Here is a 21,518-nt window from a genome sequence, read left to right on the forward strand (position 1 = left end):
TACTGTTTTAAAAGACTTTAGTCCACTGCAGTGTCAATCTGTGTTCCTGTGCAGGTGACTTATATTGAAGTGACCTTACACTTCCTACCCTTTTAACTAGCAGAGACTTTACAGACAGATTCTAATCTCAAATAAAAGGTGTACAGAATTGGGTATCTCAGCGTCAGCTACTGTGCCTGAATGCTAATCTGCAGTAGCCTAATTGTTTATGAGTACCTTGGCAGAAGGCAGAGTGAGCCACTGCACAGGACACAGTACTAAGAGCTGGGAGATCTATGTTCCATTCCTAGCTCTCCTGAGTAATTTTAGGGCTGTCGGCCTGACATCGATCCCGGGCCAGATAATGGAGTGGCTATATAGGACTCGATTAATAAAGAACTAAAGAAGGCTAACATAATTAATGCAAATAAACATGGGTTTATGGAAAATAGATTCTGTCAAACTAGATATCTTTTTTTGATGAGATTACAAGTTTGATTGATAAAGGTAATGTTGATGTAATATACTCAGACTTCTGTAAGACGTTTGACTGGGCACAACATTTTGACTAAAAAAGTAGAATAATTTAAAATTAACAGACAAATTAAATGGATTAAAAACTGGTCAAATGATAGGTCTCAAAATGCAACTGTAAACAGGGAATAATCATTGAGTGGGTCTGCTTCCAGTGGGGTCCCGCAGTGATTGGTTCTTGTCCCTGTGCTATTTAACATCTTTATGTTAAAAAACAAAATCACCACTGCTAAAGTTTGCAGATGACTTTAAAAATTGTGGGAGTGGTAAATAATGAAGAGGCCAAGTCACTGAGGCAGAGCAGTCTTGATTGCTTGGTAAACTGGGCACAAGCAAACAATCTGTGTTTTAATATGGTTAAATGTATACATCTGGGAACAAAGAATGTAGGCCATATTTACAGGATGAGGGACTCTATTCTGAGAAGCAGTGACTATGAACATTTTTGGCGGGGGTCATGGTGGATGATCAGCTAAACATAGCTCCCAGTGTGATGCTGTGAGCGAAAGGGCTAATGCAATGCTGGGATGCATAAACAAGCATCTTAAGTAAGAGTAAAGAGGTTATTTTACCATTATTTTTGGCACAGGAGCTCCACTGGTGCCCACAATTCAAAAAGGATGTTGATAAATTGAAGATGGTTCATAGAAGAGCCAAAAGAATGATTAAAGGATTAGAAACAAGCCTTATAATGATAGACTCAAGGAGTTCAATCTATTTATCTTAACAACTCTAGAAGGCTAAAGGGTGGCTTGATAACAGTCTATAAGTACCTAATAGGGGAACACATTTAATAAGGGGCTCTTCAATCTAGCAGAGAAAGTTATAAGACAATCCAATGGCTGCAATTTGAAGCTAGAGAATTCAGACCAGAAATAAAATATAAATTTTTAATGGTGAGAGTAATTAACTATTGGAACAATTTACCAAGGCTCATGGTGGATTCTGCATAACTGACAATGTTTAGATCAAGTTTGGACATGTTTTTAAAAGTCTGCTGTAGGAATTATTTTAAAGGGAAGTTCTATGGCCTATCTATACCTCAATGGTCCAGAATCAATTAAACTTGCTCAGGTAAAACTACATGAGTGGCAGTCCAGTTGTGGGGAAAGGACTGAAAACTCCCAGTGTAGACATACCCTTACTGCCTAGTTTTTCCATCTGTAAAATGAGGATAATAATACTTATCCACCTTAGTAAAATGAATTCATTTCTATGGGAGAAAAAACATTCTGCTAAGTGCTAAGGTGCTCAGGTTAGCCTTATGTGGCTAAGGTTAGCCTTCTGTCTTAGATGTACCTGTGGAGGACTGTTTCTCACCTAGTTCCATTAATATCTGTTGTACATCCCATCCCCCATCAGAAATTTGATGCAGTTTCATGGCAGTACATACCACATAGATGAAAACAAGCTGTGCAATGCTTTCACAACAAAACCACTACATTGGAAGAATATCATCTACCTGGATTTGGGTCAGATTTTGCAAACTTTTCAGTGAACCTGGACTGAGTTGTGAACAAAGCATGGTGAGATGATGATTTAATTTGGAAGCAAAGGGTGGAATTTTCAAAAAGCACATAAGAGAGTTAGGAGCATGAATCCCATTGAGTTTCAATTGAGTTGTGCTCTTCATATCTTTAGGCATTTTGGAAAATCCCATCCCATATGAACCTCAGTGCATGGTGTCAGCCTGAAATCAGACGAAACTGTAATCTTGGCTGAATTTCAGTTTGCATTCTGAAGTGAAACTAAAGGCATGAAAGTCAACATGAAATGAAATCAGAAAAGAAAATTCAACAAAACTTCATGTGCAATAAAACTAGCACATTCTGCGCATCTTGACAAGTTTTGGGACTATCTTTCCAAGGCCAACTAAGAATTAGACCATTTAGAAGAAAACGTAGAATTTAAAATAAATGAGCATGTTTGTGTGACCAATAAGTGGAAACATTCCAAAACCCTGGGCTCTGTTTTTATAGTCTTCATAGAGATTTTGCTGTATTCTGCACACTCTCAAAGAAAGAAAATAAAGGTTTTATGATTCTGGAAGGGAAGATAGATTTAACTCTGTCAGTCAAAAGCCTTGTGTTCATGAATCTTCTGAAAGATAGACTCAGAGGGAACTCTGAAAGAGGTGTGAGGAAAATTAACCTTTGCAAAAATAGTGCAAACTGTATTCGCGTACTGGCAGTACTTGGCAAACTGAATATCATTTGGGATATATCTAATCTATGTCAGATGATAGAGCAAAATGTGGCCTCAGTGACACATAGTTTGCCAAACAGCACTGATTTTGTTTTTTTCCTGTTACTTGGTGAATGTCATACTTACTTTTTCCATACCTACTTGTCCTACAGTGTCCCTTTTAATAGGAATAGGTTATCTTCATGCCTCTGTTTGTATTTTCTTGGAGTCTGTCTGTCTGGATGTGGAAATAAAGACAGGCACCACTAGATTTATCTGTCAATCTTCCCCACCAGACCAGGTAGGAACCCTTTTTACTTTGTCTTTTAATTAAACTTTAGAATACAGCAAAATATTTGCAAAGACTATACATCTGTCACAATCTTTTCTTATAAATGTTCAGCCACCCTTCCCTAAAGTCAGAGTGTACTGCTCTCTGAAGACTCAACAACCCTAGATAACCCTAGCCAACTTATGGAGGGAGGACTGAACTTCTACTTGTAGTGTTTGCTGTCCTCCCTCCACTGTACAGCAAAGAAGAATCCGAGGACTGGCCCCCAACTTTCAGTGGAGAAGCTAAGAGACGCAGATTACCACTGCCATCAATCTGGACTCTTCTTCTGGAGGCAGCGCAATGACCTTTATCATCCACACTTTCCTGGTCTTGAGGGAGCAATTAGTTCCCATTTTATTCTTCTAGACTCTTCAAAAGAATGGGTAGCCCATCCATTTTTCTACATCAGCAGGACAGGAAAGACTTCTATTGCCATTCCTGCTGCACCTTTAGCACTGTGGGTGAGACCTGTCCCAGAGTGTCCTTGCCTGTTGGGAAACTCTGCCCACATTTGATACAGTATTTGATTGCCACCATATGACTTCAAGTTGAGTAAGGAAGTTTCCCTATGTCTAGGGGAGACAATTATTAATATTTTTGTAAATCTGCATGCTTTTACCTGCCCCTATAACTCTCTCAATACGAATTCTTGAAGGATCTATCTCCTTTGCAAACTCATGGACAGCAAGAGATGGGTCTTCATATGTGTCTGGATCAATATACGTTTTTATTCCTGGGAAGCGCACTGGAAAGAAAGGAAGATTTTACTTACGTTTTAGTCAAAAATCCTTCAACAAACATTCCCATGCTATAACCAATATTAACTTTAAAAAATGTAGTGAACAGATGGTTCAGTGCATTAGTGATGGGATATTAAGCCTTTCATATTTAAGATGACAGACACAATCTGGACTAGGTCAATAGTGACTGAAAATTATTAGCAACCGATTGCTAATTACATTGTAGCCTATGTAAAATGAATGGGTGGCCAAACATGTACAACAGTTGGCGTGCTTGTTGGCAGCTTTAGAGCTGACAGAGATTGAACGAATATGGAAGTAACAATACCCTCCCCACATAGAGGTGGTCTTTCTACGTGGGCTTGAGCGACACTGGAGAAGTAGGGCAGCATGCGTGGAAGTTTATATTTGGATTAATAGATGACTTCAGTCTCCAGTTCTGCTAATCCAATACCTTGCACCATCATGAATATTCATTCATTCAAAGATAAAAACCTCCACCCCCGAACTCCCATCCTGCTTTCCAAAGGGTGGTTTATAATTTGGGGCCTGATTCTGCTACCCTTACGTAAAGTACTACATTACCAGGCAAGCAGTATAGTAAATATTCAGTGGGATTATGAGTAAGATAAGTGGAAGAATCGGGCACTTTAGTAAATAAGATGATAAAATTAAGGAAGGTTATAATTAAATGTGCATATATGAATCCTTCAATTGAATACTCAGCCCCTATTCTTCAGATTTGGAGATAATTTAATTAATTTAAAGATAATTTGCTGCATTGGGAAAAAGTAGCTCTTCAGCAGAAAAATATTGAATCTCCATTTTAGTATTTCATGTAATACTACTATACATCATCAGTATCAATGATTTTGTTACTGTTAACACATGTGGAAGGCAGTGTATTACCATTAAGGAAGACAGTACCAATATGGAAACACTGGAAATGGTAAATACACAGATAGAATACTGTTAATGTTTATTTTTGGCACATCCAATTTGTCATGTTTCCCAGTAGAAGTGGGAAACCACCACAAAGAGAATGGTTACTTGCCCTATAGGAACTATGGTGTTTTGAGATCTATTGCCCATAGAGATTCCACCTTTGTTGCACATGTGCCCCAGGTGTGCAAGGTCAGATTCTTTTGGGCTAGCAGTATCCATTGGGGCAGTACCTGCACCTCAGTACCCCGTGCCTCTGCACCTCAGAGCATAAACGGTAGAGTAGGCCCAACAGCTCCATAGTTCCTTCATCAATATAGAATCCCATAAGAGAAGGACTGAGCAGTAATTGGGAAGGAGGGCAGGTTGTGAAATCTATGTTGATAACAGACCTCAAACAACCACAGCTACTACAGGGTAGAATAACTGTTCTTTTCTCAGTGATTGTCCACACAGATTTCACTCAGACTGACTAACAAGCAGTAGTCTATTTGCATGGAGGTGGGTATGAGGAGTCTACTTGAACAATGACCGCAGGACTGCACTGCTAATCAAAAGTGTCCGATCTCACGCATGTAAGCTGCATGCACCACAGGAGCAGAATCTATTGATAATCACTTCATAAAGAATAATATAATACAGAGCAGTTGTGAATTCACAGGCAAGCCTGGAAAACTGACAAAAAGTGTGAATGTTGAAATCCAAAAGACGATGGACCTTTTCCCTTGCAAACTTGCTCAGTAGAATAAATGCAAGTTTTTCAGTCAACTTTTGCAAAGAGGCTACACAGATAACAAGAGAGGCCTTGATCCTACAGTGTGGGTCTCCACAAACGAAGGGGTTTGTCCACCTGGATTAAATTACAGGGTCAGGGTAAAAATGTATAGAGAAAATACATAACTTTCACTGAAAATGCGACATAGGCATTAAATAACATGATGTTGTATTACTTACAATGTCCATTTTGCAAATGAGCCCTTCTTTTTTCTTCAGACTTCATTTTGGCCTTTATGTACCACTGGCATCTTTTTAAAGAGCAAACAGTTTTAGTTAAAATGGTTGTCATACACAGAATAAATGCACTTTAAGTTTTCTATAGAGGTTCATGACATCATAAGCTACTTTGATTACAAGGTCTACCTATTCTGAATTTACAGAGATTTATAGATAACAAATTTTTGAAAGATTGTATCTTATGAGCAACTACAAAAAAGCAACATATAAAAATATAATGTGGTTGGGGTGATTAATAGTGAAATGAACTATACTGAAATTCAAATCAGACACAATAAAATCCAAACTTTTCAAGTTTAGCTCAACCCAGATATTGAATTTCCAGGTTTGTATTTATCTTTAGTTTTGTCTACAAACAGCAACAGAAAACCCTTGCAATTTGGTGATAAATTATTGAATTTAGCCTCTCATGCTATGCCTTTGTGTTTTTGTATGTTGATTTGTACATTTTAAACCTGATCGTATTATCTTTAATGTCCTGTGGGTTAAAACAGCTCACTTTTTCTATATAGATGTAATAGATTCTATGACATTAATGGGCTTCATGAAGGATAAAACTGTTTTTCCATGTCAGAACCACACATTTTCTCTAATTAGCCTCTGCTCCAGTCTCTGCATTCATTATTTTGTCATCTCTGTGAAGATGTTAGTGAATAAACAACATACAACCAGCTGTGTGAGTGTAACAATTAACTATATGTCTGAATGTATTTATATCAAACTACAAACTCCATTTTGTTTTGTGAGCACCATTTGGTTGTGTGGCTGTACTCTGCCTGTTGTCTTTTTGCCTCAATCTTGGACTGGAATTCCAAGGGTGTTGACAAGCGAAGTTGACAAGTGAAGACAAGTGAGTGAGAAGACAAAAGAGTGAATAAGGATTGTTAAACATGACTGACTTTGTCCTGTGCAGCATACCCATTATGTTGCAGAGGATGGCCTACCTGCAAGAAAAGAGTTTTCATCTAGTCTGGACCTCAGGTGGATTGTAACCAAGCAAAGGATTCCCTAATGGGGACCTTGATAACCTAAGGGAGGCTTTGAGGCTGGCCTGGAAGATCACCTGTTAGAGGGGACTGGAAAGTACAAAAGGACACGTTCTTCTCTTGGAAGCTCTCTCTCACCAACCAGAAGAAGGGAAGACTGGACAGGACGAGCAGGGACAGTAAATCCCAAAGGCCACCTCGGAGCAGTGAGGACACTGGAGGGAGGGTATTTGTGCAAAGATGTTTATTATTTTTGCATGGATCTGTATGTCTTGTATGCTTTCTCTGTGACAAAAGGTGTGGGTATTTAGAAATCTCTCTGCAGAGTCTCTTCCTTACACTGTCACATAGCTCCAAAGAGGGAAACCATAAATTAGTGGGTCCACAGTTTAGGTGGAACTTTGAGAGCATGTAACAGCTACTGAGGAAGCTCGAGAGAGCTGGCACTAGTTTCAGGATGTAGGTAATTGGACCACAGTGTTCTCACTGCCAAGAGTGGGAGCAGACATGGCATCTGCACCTGGAGTTTATGCCTAGACACCTGGAGCCTGAGAGACAGTGCCTCAATTCTGTTGAGCCCAAGCAAGTCAAGAGCACATGGGACCAAAGGTTTGCATCCAGTATCAAGGGCACACTCAGCTGAACCACTTTCACTTTAGGGGTTGCAGCATCATTCAAGTTTGGTCTGGTGGTCTCTCCATTGTGACAGAGGATCTGTGGGGCAAATTGCAGTAAGTGGTACTGTGATCTCATGAAGTCAGTAGCAATCCCACTCCATTTGGGGGCTCTCTTTTCCCCTCCCTGGGTAGCCCTTTTTTCTCTCCCTGGGTGGTGCTGCCCCTGACAATGGTATGCACCATGAGTAACATGCAAATGGTGGTGAGCGCCACTGTCCATTGCAACAGCCTAGTGCATGTCCAGCAGAGAGAGCTCACCTGGGTTGCAACAGCGAGTCTCTCTCAGTTTTGACATGTTTTTATTATTGGTAGTTTAGGACAAAACACTGAGGAATAATTTCTTTAATGATCAAAATAAATCATACCAGGCTTTAATGCTGCGTTCCCTGGAATTTAGCCAACCATCCCCCATAATTTTTGTGGCTCTAAGTCATTGCATCTTTCATTTTAATATCTGAAACTGATGGAAATGCTTCCTATTTGCTCTTAGTGGATAATCATTCACTGAAGTACACAAGCAGGTGCTTATCTCACCATGCCTCTTCAATATAAATAGACTCATCAGCAGCCTTGTGATTCGACAGTCCATCAAATTGCTAATTCTAAATAGTGAAGCAGTTCACATCTGTAGGGTACCAATCCAATCTTTCACACTGAAATTTGCCTCAAATCCTATAGTAAATTGAGTATTTATTCGAAATTTTCTCACTCTGTCTTCAGAGAATAATTTCTAATGAATACTCTCTTATCACTGTGTTTAAGAGATACTTCAAAATGAATCCATATCTTATGTAATTGAAAAGTTCCATTCAGTAAGGTGTTAGAAAGCTAAAAGAACCTCTGATGTTCTTAACGTTAGCAAAGAGAAAGAATGAAAGTAGGAAGAATTCAAGAATACCCACACCAATACTAATCTTATTCCATTACTGAGTTCCTTTTAAGTGAGGCATTCACATTATTTTTCAGGAATTTCACTTGATGATTCTACGTAATAATTTCTTTCAAAATTTTCCTGTCTTTGTTGGCCGAATCCATCTTTATTTCCATTGAAACAATATATTTTCCAGTATGTAAAGCAGTAGCTACGAGTAGAGATCTCTGCTTACACTCTTAATACTGAATTTGTCACATTTAGTCTTTGAAGTTAACTTCTCCCATTTATCTTAATGGAACGTTAATACCTACTGGTTCTACTGTTTTTTAGTCTGTCATGTTACACGCTTCACAAGAGAGCAGTGCACTAATTCACATAATGACGGATATATTCACATTCAGGAGGGCTAGAACTTCATCTGTCAACCAAATGAAAGCTTAGATTCTAAAGAAGAGTGCAAATACGGGGTTCAGTTCCACGCAATTCATAGATTCCCCCTTCCTCCCAAACACCAGGTGGGACACAGAGGGAGAAACTCAACAACAATCCCTCTTTGGAGATACTTCCACTTCATTATGTTGTGTGGGGGAATGGAGTCCAGGGTTTGTGCATACACAATCCCTCCCCACGAAACAGGCTGTGGGACCCCTAACTCCAAAGAAAACAAAAGAACCTCTCTGTGGAGTCTCCTGGATCTACAGTTGGACAATTGAATCTGTACAGAAGCCTCATGCCTCTAGAGAAGCTCTGTCTCCCTGTGACTTTTCCTGTTTCCTAGAGAAGCTCCATGACCAATGACTCCCACTGGCTGTAGGAATCCCAGGCACAAAAGGGAGTGGGAACACACTGTCTTTTCCTTGGAAACTGAATCAGGTACAGGGGGGAGGTGATGTCTGTCCACCTGGCCCTCTCCTTTCTTGTGAAACCTTGGAGTGAGAGAGAGGCCACATCTTGGGGCCCAGGGAAGGTGGAGCTGGGGAAGTGGTCGAGTCCATTCTTCCACATGGGAAGGGGAGACTGCTGCATAGATATTCTTTGTGGAAGATCTGAGACACATGATTCCCCACGCTGGCAGGGAGTGAGGTTCTGATCTCAGTTACATCTGTGCAAAATGGTAGTAACTCCACTGAGGTTATATGGATTTACTCCAGATTTACATTTGTGTAAGGAAGAGCACAATCTGGCCAATAGAATAAAAGCAACTCCTCATCCAATTAACACAGTGTCAGTATTAGACCGTGATCATCATATCAAGTGAAGCAAGCTGAACAGTCAGTATAGTATTACAAGGAAGGAAATGGAAATGGAATAAGAGAGTCATTGGATAAGCCCTAATATGTCATCTAGTGCATCTCCTGCTAATGCATCAATGTTTGCTGAAGTAGATTTAATAGGGCTTTGTTCAGTCTAATTTTAAAAATCCCAAGCAAATAGGACTCTCACCACTTCCTTTGGGGAGACTATTCTACAATCTAATTAGTATTACTCTTAGTATGTTAATTCTAATGGTTTTCGATTAACTTTTCCTTTACTTAAGTTGATCACATTTCTTAGTTGTCCTTCCTCTGCTTCTGGTACCACTTTCCTGATCTGTACTTAGATTAGTAAAACCATGATTCTATCACTAGACTGGACTGTTTTCATAAACAAGATATATAAAAAAATCAAACATTGATCAGGCAATAGATTTCAATAAGCATATTTTCTCTTTGTGTATTTCAATTGCTACATCTATTGTTGGATATCTATTTTTTTAAAAGTGTAATACAGAAAGCGGTCACTGAAATAGGCTACTAAAATAGGTTAATAGAGTACGCACTATTGCTAACTGCAAGCATACCAAATAATGAGTCAAGTCCCCCCACAATCATGAGATTGGCTTAAAATCATGAGATTTAAAAATAAATACATTTGGGATTCTTTTTATTTGGTTTCTAAACCCTTAGGGTGTACTTGGATCATGTTTTCAAGCTTTTCTCGGCAAGGAAGTCTAGAAAAAATGAAAGCGTGATTCTCACCTAATCACATGACTCTAGGAGTGGGGCTTTAAACAAAACACCAAGTATTAGAAGATTCTCACTAAAATTGGAAGAGCTGGCAACACTCAATAAGGTGACATTTACTCCATGACAACTGGACTGCACAAGGCCCTATTTGCCACATAAGCTGTGGACAAATGATTTAACTAATATGAGCCACTCACTGGGATGAATTTCACCATATGTGAACTAGTACAGTGTAATATGAATTACCTCCCAGTGATTAGGAAGAACAGAGTGAGGATAACCAGGAGAGTGAATCCACCAACCGCAGCAGTGGCAATTACAAGAATCTGCCCCTGCTCCGCAGCTATATCAGAAGCTGAAACAGAAACACAGAGAAGAGGGGTTAAAGTTTCAATGAGTGGGATACATGCAGAAAGGATCATAATATTCCACCAGCCTAATGCCTGATTACTCTATGAGAGCTGAAAGTTGCAATGATTTCTCTGGTGGTTAAGGAGGGCAGTGGGTGGAATTTGCCAGTGGAGGGAAGGAGAGGAGGTCAACGGGCAGGTAGTTAGTTCTGTGCACTATTCCCGAAGGTGGGGAGGCAGTTTTGACAGAGAGAGATTAAAGAGGTACATGGGAACTGTGCAAACATTTTCTCCTGTGTTATTTGGTCCTGAAACTTCTGCTCCTGCCTGCCAAAGCTTACAAATTACAGTCAAAATAGCTGGGATAGCCAGCCCCTGGAGCTATCAGCTCATAAAAATAGCCAATAATTATGAAATTTAAAATTGAACCTGATTTTCAAACCTACACTGCATTGTCCTGTAATTATCCATATAGCTTGCGCGTACACTACCACATGCAGATGTCTAGACAGACTCTCCATCTAGCAATATGTAGATCAGTGTGCATGCAAAGTGCACCGTTGCACACACAACTATAGTGTGAAAATCAGGCCCCATATTTAAAAGAACCCAATGCTCTACTATACTAGATAATTGTAATAATAATAGTAATAAGACAATAGTAAAAAAATGTGTTGTGTTCTTTCCAAACACAAGAAAATAAAACTCATGAAGTGGAATTGGTTTATAAGGGTTTTGGCAAAGCAATTATATTCAAATATTTTAAAAATATATTTAAAATCCTAAATGGTTTATGGCCTTGCTATATGAATAAACTGCTACTTCTTTTATATTCTGTCGCAGTTGCTAAGATCAGCTGTGGTTTCTTGAGTATAAGCTTTACAGGATGATCAGATGAAGGCCTATGGAATTCTCAGACTCTTGCAATTTGCCAGGGTCCAAGTTTAGCAAAATTCAAGACACATGGACTGCACATTTATATAGTCAGCTTAACACTAAGCCCAATTCTGCATTCATTCTGTGGGCAAATCTCCCAGTATTGTATGGATAATAAGGACTATTTAACTGAGCCCCAAAGAAGCCAGAGACAAGACTCTTATTTAGCATGTGGGTGTTCCTTTGCAGCACAGGCTCTTCAGGCTGCTGAAGTATGTGTACAGCTTTAACTATAAGGTGCTCTGGTGAAAGGCATCTGTAGCGGAACATGATCCTTATCCTGCCTTTTTGCACTCCAGAAGCCAGCTCTGACTCTAATGGCTGTGTATGTACTGTATCATTTGAGTTCCTTCCACCAACATCTTTATACAACAGTACTGTTTACAATATCCCCTTTGCTTCAGTCCTCCCTTCAGGACCACAGGGAAGCAGTCTCCCTTCCCTGAGACCTCTGTGAGATTGGACTCAGCTAGCCCTGTCTCTCTCTCTTCACCTGGCACTTCCTTCCACTGCCTTTGTATCAGTCTTGAGCTGATGGGCTAATTGGCTCATTAGCTCATCCAGACCATCAGTCTGATTCACTAATTACCTATAATAATCCCAATCAGTTTTCTTCAGGGGAACTAATGGGTGTCAGAGTGATCCCAGTGCAGGCTCATCTGTTAACTCCCTCCCTTTATCCAGGCAACAAAAAATGTTGTTCTCAAGATTTGTCTGTTCTTATCACTTTCTCCAACAAACATTGGGTCTAAGCAAATCACCTGAAAATATTGCCTCTGCGAGTCTGAACCTATTATTATTATTATTAATATTAAACATTTATATTGCAGTAGTGCCTAGAGGCCAGTCCAAGGCCTCAGTCTATTAGATGCTCTATGAATGAGAGAAGGATTTGGCTCTGTTGTCTCTGTCTCTCTTGCTCTGTAATCCTGAGGGTCTTTATCTGCCCCTAATTCTATGTGACAGTTATCACCTTCCAGTACATTCCCATCTGTTATCTATTTGTTAGTTTCTATGAGATATGTAGTATTTTGAGAATTAAGAACAGGGACCCTATTGGGGCCCTCTGACAGTGGTAGAAATATAGTACTGGATGTTTTAGCTGACTTCAATAAATGCAGGAAAGAGATCAACCTCAGCTTCATCAAGAAAACAAAATCTGGTTTTATGCAATTGTGCACCGCTCAGAAAGCACAAGATGCAGCTCTCCCGGGGCCTCTGTTGATTCAAATGTTGGTACATCATCTGGGATGCTCTGAGGAGAAGCCTCAATACAATGTAGTCTCTTATTCAGTACTTTGTGACACCCAGAATACTGTACACAAACTGTCAAAAGCCTCATAAAAATGTTGTATCCAAGAGGGAACATTTGGACTTTAAATAATATTTCTGAGTGATTTAGCAACTAATAAATAGCATGAGCCATCTTTGCAACCATAGTCAAAGCAAATAAAAACAATAGTAATTTATGTCCAATTTGCAATAAAAACAATGTATTAAATCTCTGGCATTAGGTTTCTGTCTCTATAATTTAATGGAAATATGGACAGGCAATAAATTACAATACTGCGTTCAGTATCTATGGTCATAAACTGTTCACAGACAAGTTAGATATGTACCTCTTCGAATGAAAGATACACTGAAAGCTTTTATCAACTACTCACTAAAGAGTTAAGCTCCCAAACTGTAACCAGTGATAATGTGGGAATTACTTTAGACTTTGCATCATGTTCTATTCAATAGAGTCATATTTACTTGGAAAAAATCAACTTAATAAAAATGATGTGATACAAGTAACAATGCAAATAATGACAGGTTTCAGAGTAGCAACCAAGTTAGTCTGTATCCGCAAAAGAAAAAGGAGTACTTGTGGCACCTTAGAGACTAACAAATTTATTTGAGCATAAGCTTTTGTGAGCTACTGCTCACTTCATTGGATGCATTATCATCCCAGGCCTTCAGACCAAATGTTGAATACCATCTCTCAACTTTTGGGGTCCCTTCTAAACTGCTATAGAGGTTGTTAAGGCTAGAGACATTTTAAAGCCATAAAAAGAGAAGGAAATGTTAAATGAGTGCATATTGCCACCATTTGAAGTGGGGACTAGAGGACAAAGTGCAGCCCTTTCAAGATGAGTTTAACAGAAAAAAAGATACACAGGAGCAATGAATTCAGCAGGTGCAGAAGGAGTATGATGGGGGTTCAGATAGACTAACCACCTGTGCCCAGACATCCTTCATACACACTTGCTGCTAAATCTGAAGCTTTCTTTCCTGATACTTTAAGTTCTGTATATTGGCAAAGGACAGAGTTGATGATGATAAAAATTGGTTCTGTAGCCCAAATAAGCATCATGCAGAATACTCAGAAGAGCAGAAGTCAGGCTTCCTGGATCATTTCTGTTTACTAGAACTGTTGTTTCTTGGCTTTTTGCGAGAATGAAGTGTAATATATCAGTTTAATAACATTAGTCCTCTAACCAGAACTATATCTTGCACATGCAGGGGGATGGACTCAATGACTAAATTTATCTTTTCTGTCTTTAACCAGTATGATTCTTAGCTGGGACTATATACTCTTAGAAAGTGATTATTTTGCTCCTCTTGTTCTCTTCTACCATGATGGCAGATACGCCAGAGTCCAATATATTAGGATTTTCTTCAACTAGCCACATCACTACAAAGGGTCTCTTCAAGCCTGACTCCTCCTGATTACCTTAATTTACTTGTCAGATAAAAATGTCAAATGACAGACAAGTATAACTGGAAAATGTGGGTTTGGTAAAAACTGACAGAGAAGTAGACAAGGCCTGGAAAGTGATGGAAATGCTTTTTTTTACTTGAAGAAATCCTTGTGGAAATCAATAAAAGCACAGTGCAATGAGCAACACACACAAAAAAAGCCCACCTGGAAACACTGGCTATGGAATGGGAATACAGTAAAGCAAATGCAATTTACAGTTTTCTTACAAAATTCTTGAAAGCAGAGGTTAGATCAGGCCTTTTGCTGTCCTAGGCAAATTTTAGCATATGCACCTCCTTCTATCTGCTCTATTTCATCGCATTCTTTCACTTTTTCAAACTATTTTTTAAAGTTGACCTTTAAGTTTTAAGTAATAAAATCTTTAAGTTTCATCATGTCTCTGTTGTGTATTTTTCCACCCTTGCCACCTCTCTGCTTTTTTCTTCCGTCACCCTTTTTCTTTCCATCACCTTTGAATCTTGCTATCTCCTCCCTTCTTCTATTTCCCTTCAGATATATTTTTGATAATGTATTACTAAATTACTATATTCTTGATATTGTATTATTAAATTAAAAATGAATTGTTTTACAGTGCCATTTTAGAGGGGAAATTTGGTTTCATGGCGTACAATTCACTAAAATTAGTCCAAACTCTTCACCCTTGGGAGATGTCATTTCCTTGTAAGGCAGAATTTGGCAAAAGCAGAGGTTGTATTAGTTTGGCAAAACCCAAGTCAGCTAGTAATTTTGTAAACCCACAATGAGGGGTGCTTCAGATCTGGGTTCCATTTTTTTTAAACCTGAAGTTTGGATGTAGGGAGGTGGATAGATGTCTAATTCTATTTCAAATAGATGTGGGAAAGCTGGGGTTGGTTTTGCTTTGTCACACAATGGCACCTCTGGATGGCCTCCCCACTTAGTAATACTGTAAAGGTTCCCCCAGATCCTTGAATAAGTTCTGACATCTAAAATCTGAAATAAAAACATTTCTTCAGAATATTAGTCAATGGACGAGATCTGTCTATTTTAAGATTGTCACTGAATCATCAATTGTTATATACAGAAAGATTTCCCACCAGACCAGGAGCAGTTTTAAAGCATCAAAAGTGGCCTGTTGCAGGCTAAAACAAACCTGCCACATCAAGGAAAGAAAAAAATACACCTCTCTTTCCACTGGTAATAAGGCTGACATTATAAAACATTTTTCATTTTAAAAACAGCTTCTGTAGAAGGAGGTTACAATACAAAAATACCGCATGGTGGAACAGCTGTAAATTTTTCAATAGTTTACATGTTTCCTCTGGGCACAAAGGGCCTCTGAGGTGAATAGTAAAGGACATTCCTCCAGAAACAGGCATACTGTAACTCATTACATTTTTTTTTTAAAAAAGTCTCCTGTAAAGCTCTAGTTCAAAAGTAATAAAAAGACATTAAAATATGCATACATTAGACCAAACAGATTGAATTGTGGGGTTTGAATCAGAAAAGTACATTTTAATATACCACGGACAGGCTTAGTGGTTTGTGTGGGGGAAAGCAACTCAGGTACATGGTGTTCTAGAGCCATACAAGCAAAAAACAAATAAGGGCTAGATTAAGACTCATGCAGCCACAACAGCAGGGTGTGTGTGTGGTACCCAGCCAAGCAGTTGCGGAAAACACTCTGCCTGTAGGCTGTCGATGCAGGCAGAATGCCTTGCGGGCATTAGGGGAAACATACTCAAAAGCAGCATCTACTATCCTCTCCATAAAGATACTGCACACAAACCAATCAGTACTAGCATCTTAGCTATAATGGATGGGACTGGGGCCTGATCATGTTCCCACTCCACCCATGCATGCCCTTTTAAGGCATGGGGTTCTCCAGACCTTATTAGCTAACCCCACCCACTTTCACACAGGGAGTACAAGCATCAGCCTTCTGGCTGCTTCATCTGTAGATCTGTGCAGTGGGGGATGGGTACCCTGAGCTCATCTGGCCCATACAATAACAGACAATCTACCAGTAAGTATTTATAACCAGCTAACAGAATGTAAATGTCCTCCCAGAAACAAGTGCACCAGATGTTAATAGTTGTTAGCACTGGTGCTCAATGCAAAGCTTCCACTATTTTTATTGATGTTACTGCAGCAGGTATATGTAGCATCGGATAATGGTTCAATGATGATTGTAAGCATCAAGTTAAGATTTTCAAATTCTCCATAATGTATTTACTAATAGTTTCAGTAAATTCTCTTGCAGCAAATAGCCAAGGCCTGATTGGACAAAGCACCAATTACCATTGGTGTAGTTAGGACTGAAACAGTCCTATACTTCATTTATGTCCTTTCCCCTTGTTATTGAGCTCCTTGCTCCAGATAATACACCTCTAACCCGATATAACGTGACCTGATATAACACGAATTCAGATATAACGCGGTAAAGCAGTGCTCGGGGGGGGGGGGGGGCTGCGCACGCCGGTGGATCAAAGCAAGTTCGATTTAACGTAGTTTCACCTATAACGTGGTAAGATTTTTTGGCTCCCGAGGACAGCGTTATATCGGGGTAGAGGTGTATTAGACTCCTTTCTTTACTCTCTACATGGAATATGTCAAGTCTAACCTCACTCTCATTTTTCTGCCTCTCCCCCCAATTCCTACAACCCAACTTTCTCTCTTTTGTTCCCATACATTTTATTGTTATCTACTATTCAGGATCCTTATGTCCACTAAATGCGGTGTCAGATTAAGCAAGATTTGCTCTAAAGCTGGTACCAGTACATCTCTGTAATACATGTAGCTTTCCATATCTGCAGGTTAACCCACTGCCTTGTTCTTACTCATGCAGTGACTGCTGCCCTGCTAACAGGCTAGCCATCATGACTCCTGGGATCAGATTCATTGCAAGGATTTCTGAAACACTTTAAAAATCAAAGCAGAGGGCTGGTATAAAGCAAAGAACAAATTTAGGTATCCTCAAAATAGAGGACTAACTAATGAGAGGGAGGAGAGAAATGGCATAGAGAAGTGTGGGCAGATTTTTTAAGAAAAGGGTTGAGCAGGGAGGGGAGGAGAGAAAAAGGGTGTGAAGTAAATAAGGAAGGAAGGGGATGACACTGGGAGTCTCAGCGTAGGCAAACAAGAAAGGAATGAAAGGATACATTATAAACTGTACTGTGTTCAATCAGCAAATCTGACAGTTGGGATTTTCAGGTACAGATTTTCCCAGCAATATTTTTGTTGTGCCCCCTTTCTGGCCAACACTCCTAGCCAGCTATTGATTATTGCTCATTCCAAATGGAAGTTCTATGCTCTACCACATTTCTGAGTACTCACACAATATGAATTCTACAGCCTCTTTGATTAATTAATTTTTTTATTACGCCTACAGGGTCAGACAGTCCTCTTTCTGCTTCATGCACCACCATTAATAATCATTCCAAAATTTCTAGCTGTTCCTTGTAATGATGTATCTAATTTTATCCCAAATAACTGAAGCAGCACAAATTGCATTTCAACCAGTAAACTGGAGCAAGCATGTAGTCTCCCACTGAAGGGAGGCTTAGTGCAATATTAAGGAAATGAAGGTTACTTGTAACTGGAGTTCTTTGAGATGACTCTACATACTCACGCTAAGGCATAATGCACCACCCTAGGCAGCCTAATGGTGGAGACTTCTCCAAAGTGTCCATTAAAGTGCACACATGCCTCCTCCTAGCCCTCTCTTCGGTGTGTCTGAACATTCTCAGGGTGAAGCTATATAAAGAAGTGCTGCGCTCTGTACTGCCTCAACTCCTTCCACTGCTTACCCAGAGAAACCAAGATAGGACTCCGAGAAATAGGGGAAGGTGGATGGGAAGTGTGAATATGCAGAATCATCTCAAAGAACTCTAAAATTGGACTGAAATACTCATCTTTTTTTGGCACCAGGACCCATCTGGAAAAAAAGCCTTGCCCCACCCCTTTATGAACTTCCTTTGTGCTCCCATCAAAAGCAATTTCTGAACTTCCAATAGAAGAACAACTTTTGTGAGATGTTCCCTGAAAATGGAAGGATAAGGGGAGTTAAAAAGAAGTAGTATTTTGAACATTACGGCATAGATTTTTTCTATTATTTCTATGACCTGTTTGCGTGATGTAATAAGCCTCTCATAGCTGATAAAGTGGTCTAGCCTGTTTCCAAACAAGGGGTAGGAAGGAACTTTGCCAGTTGGTCCAAAACTTTTGACCCTTGTGCCAGATCTATGGCTATGTATTAAATGAAGAGGAGGATGAAGCAGATCTGCTTTGACTTTGGTCTGGACCTGAATGACTTCTTCTGTTGAGACTGCCAGAAAGAAGTTGTTTGCTGATGTTGTTGCTGAAGTTTCTGAGATAAAAAATATGAAGAAGGTTGAGCATAAAATGCACTCTGGTAATGAAAACAAGGAGTAGGAGGTCTCCTAGCAGTGGAGAACTAACCCAGAGAATGACCAGTAGATCTTGTCTCTTCTGACTTTTCCAAAAGCTCATCCATCCTGTTACTGAAAAAACCACCACCCTCAGAAGGGAGATCCTCCACCTTAAAGCTAGCGTCCACAGTCAATGATGAAGATCTTAACTATGCATGTCTTCTCAAAGTAACCACAGATGTTAAGGCTCTGGCCGAAGAATGAGAAGCATCAAAAGAAGCCCTGAAAGCATGTTTTGCCACATTTTGTCCCTCTGCCAAGACAGAATTGGCTAATTTCCTCTGATTGTCTGGTAACTCTTGCATAAATATAACCATTTTCTCCCACAGATGGAACTGACAGTCGGACATTACCACCTCGTAATTAGCCATGCTAATATCTAAAGATTAAGGAGGAAAAGCCTTCCTTCCAGGGGCATCCAATTTCTTCTTTTCTATTTGCTGGAGTTGACTGGTCTTGACCGGTCTTGACCAAACTTAAATCTATTACTCGCTGCTGAAATCTCTAAAGAATTTGGTGCAGGGTGAGTATAAAAATACAACACCCTCCTGTGGGATTTGATACAGTTTATCTGCTTTTTAAGAAATGGGCTGACAGGAAGCAAGAGTAACCTAAATGGCCTTAGCAGGTTGCAAGAGACCATTCAAAACAGATAAAGACATTCTATTCCTTGAAGGAGCACCAAGAATGTCAGATACTGGATGCAATACCGCTTCCACAGCAACTGAGGGTAAGTTCAAAGTAGATGCCAACTGATTCACCATACTCAACTCTTCTTTTTCTTCCTCAGACAATGTGTCAGGCACTATTGTCTGGGGTGCAGACATACCTGATGGAATCTGATCAGAAAAATTCTCAGCAGCTGCATCCTTATTAGCTGGAACATCATTACTCCATCCACAAAGTGGATGACCCAAGAACTCATGTGGTGCAGCCCAATAAAACCATGCAGTCCAAGATTACCAGTCTCTCCCATAGTTAGTGTCCAGGAACATCTGCAAAAGAAGTGGTGGCACAAACTGACCAAAAGACTAAGGAAACCCAGCCTTGGGTGACATAAATCTGGAGAGCTGAAGTCTTTTGACTCTTTCATGATCCTCTTCTACCTGTGGATGCAACCCTGGATCTGCAATGGGTCTCACTGCACATAACTGCATGGAGGATGACTGATACGACAGGTGAGAAAGATCTTCCTGATAACCCTATAGAAGTCTTAAGAGGAGGACGAAGCAGAGGTAGTACTGTCCTATGTCTCTTTTCAGAAGTAGGGGATTTGACCTTGGAACTGATGTGGTCTTCCTCTTCCTGTCCCCCAAGAAACTCTCAACTTGGATCTGAAGAATGATCAAGGGCCAAACAGTCAACATCTTCTACTACTGTAATAGTCCTCTTTGGATCTGATGTCGGTACAGGGCTTTGTAAAGACAATGGAGACAATCTTACAGATTTAGGTATCACCAGATCCAGAGAGAAACTCAACTCAGTAATTCTGGATCATAAAGTAGAATGTGGAACTGACTTGGGTCTCAGACTTGGTACCACAGAAGATGGATCCAAATCGGATGGAACTGATAAATGTGATCCATGGGATCTGGCACTGCTGACTGTGGCTGTCTTCTCCTTTGTGTTCCTCTTTGGAATGGACACAATTGGAACCTAGGCATAGGGTCCTTATCTCCAGACTGAATAGATGGTGCCTCTGACACCCTGGCAGCTTTAACAGGAGGATATGATGAAATGGGAATGTATGCCAGAACCAGCGAAGGCACGGATCCCTGGGACTTCTCAGAAATCTTAGCCTTACTCGTTGATGCAATCAGAGACAATATGGGTCTTTTAGTCTTCAGATCCAAAGATCTCCTGGAACCCGAATAGTTAACAGGGAGATCTTCCTTAAATAGGACCACGTGCAGCCTATTACGCCTCTCCTTATGTGCTCTAGGTGTGAAAGTGTGATAGATGGAACACTCAGAAGGGGAGTGACCCTGCTGAATCACTTAAGGCACCTCAGATGGGCATCCAATACCGGGAAGACAGATAGGCAGAAAGTGCATCCCTTAAAGCCTGGCTTCTCCTTCATCTTCTTCTGATCTGTCACCCCACAGAAACAAATCTGCAAATTAACTTAGCTGACTATAACTACTAACACTATTTATACTAACACTAAAAATTTATGACAATAGACTATTCCAGACTAAAATAGGGAAAAAAAAGCCAGATCCAAAAGACCAGAATGGTTCACTTCCATCTGGCGCAAATGGTTGGAAGAAACTGAGCTGGTGCCCCCTTATATAACCTCAGTGCCCCTTTTTGTAGCCTTGCCCTCAGACTGTTCATGAACACTGAGGGGAGGTATAGAAAGGGGGAGCACATGTGCTCTAACAGGCACTGCTGGGAGAAGGGGCTCCTGTTAGACTATATCAGTTGGTGCCTTACCCATTAGTGGGAATATGCAGAGCCAACTCAAAGAACAATAACTTTACAAGGTAATTTTAAACCTTACTGTATACTCTTACTCTACAGAATAAGTCATCCGGTTTCATTTTAATCATGAGATATTTTCCTTTGATATTTTAGCCTCTCTTTCCCCCAGATAGTGGTTAATTATATTATATTATTACCTTAGCATTAGCAAACACCCCAAAAACCCAAACCAGCATGTTTGACAAAGCTCGTATCCCTTTAACAGCTAATGGAGTAAAAAGGTTTGCTATATGTATCCATCTTGTTTCTGTTAGTCCAGCATTTAAAAAAATTATTATTTATTATCTCTCTTTTCTAAAATCCCT

The 21,518-nt window shown here is 39.9% G+C and overlaps 1 protein-coding gene across 6 annotated transcripts in view; it reads right to left on the bottom strand.

Moving 5' to 3' along the window:
- The window catches only part of EPHA6 (EPH receptor A6), an 879,356-nt gene that overhangs the window by 193,858 nt on the left and 663,980 nt on the right, over positions 1-21,518 (bottom strand). For all 6 annotated transcript variants that reach the window (XM_073305263.2, XM_073305254.2, XM_073305245.2 and 3 more), the window contains 3 exons: positions 10,517-10,625; positions 5,668-5,738; positions 3,651-3,776 (listed from right to left, as the gene is read on the bottom strand). In XM_073305263.2, the coding sequence (XP_073161364.1) occupies positions 3,651-3,776; positions 5,668-5,738; positions 10,517-10,625 (306 nt within the window). The remainder of the gene's footprint in view (positions 1-3,650; positions 3,777-5,667; positions 5,739-10,516; positions 10,626-21,518) is intronic.

Source organism: Lepidochelys kempii, chromosome 1 (genome assembly GCF_965140285.1).
Source record: "Lepidochelys kempii isolate rLepKem1 chromosome 1, rLepKem1.hap1, whole genome shotgun sequence".
Taxonomy (NCBI): Eukaryota; Metazoa; Chordata; order Testudines; family Cheloniidae; genus Lepidochelys; species Lepidochelys kempii.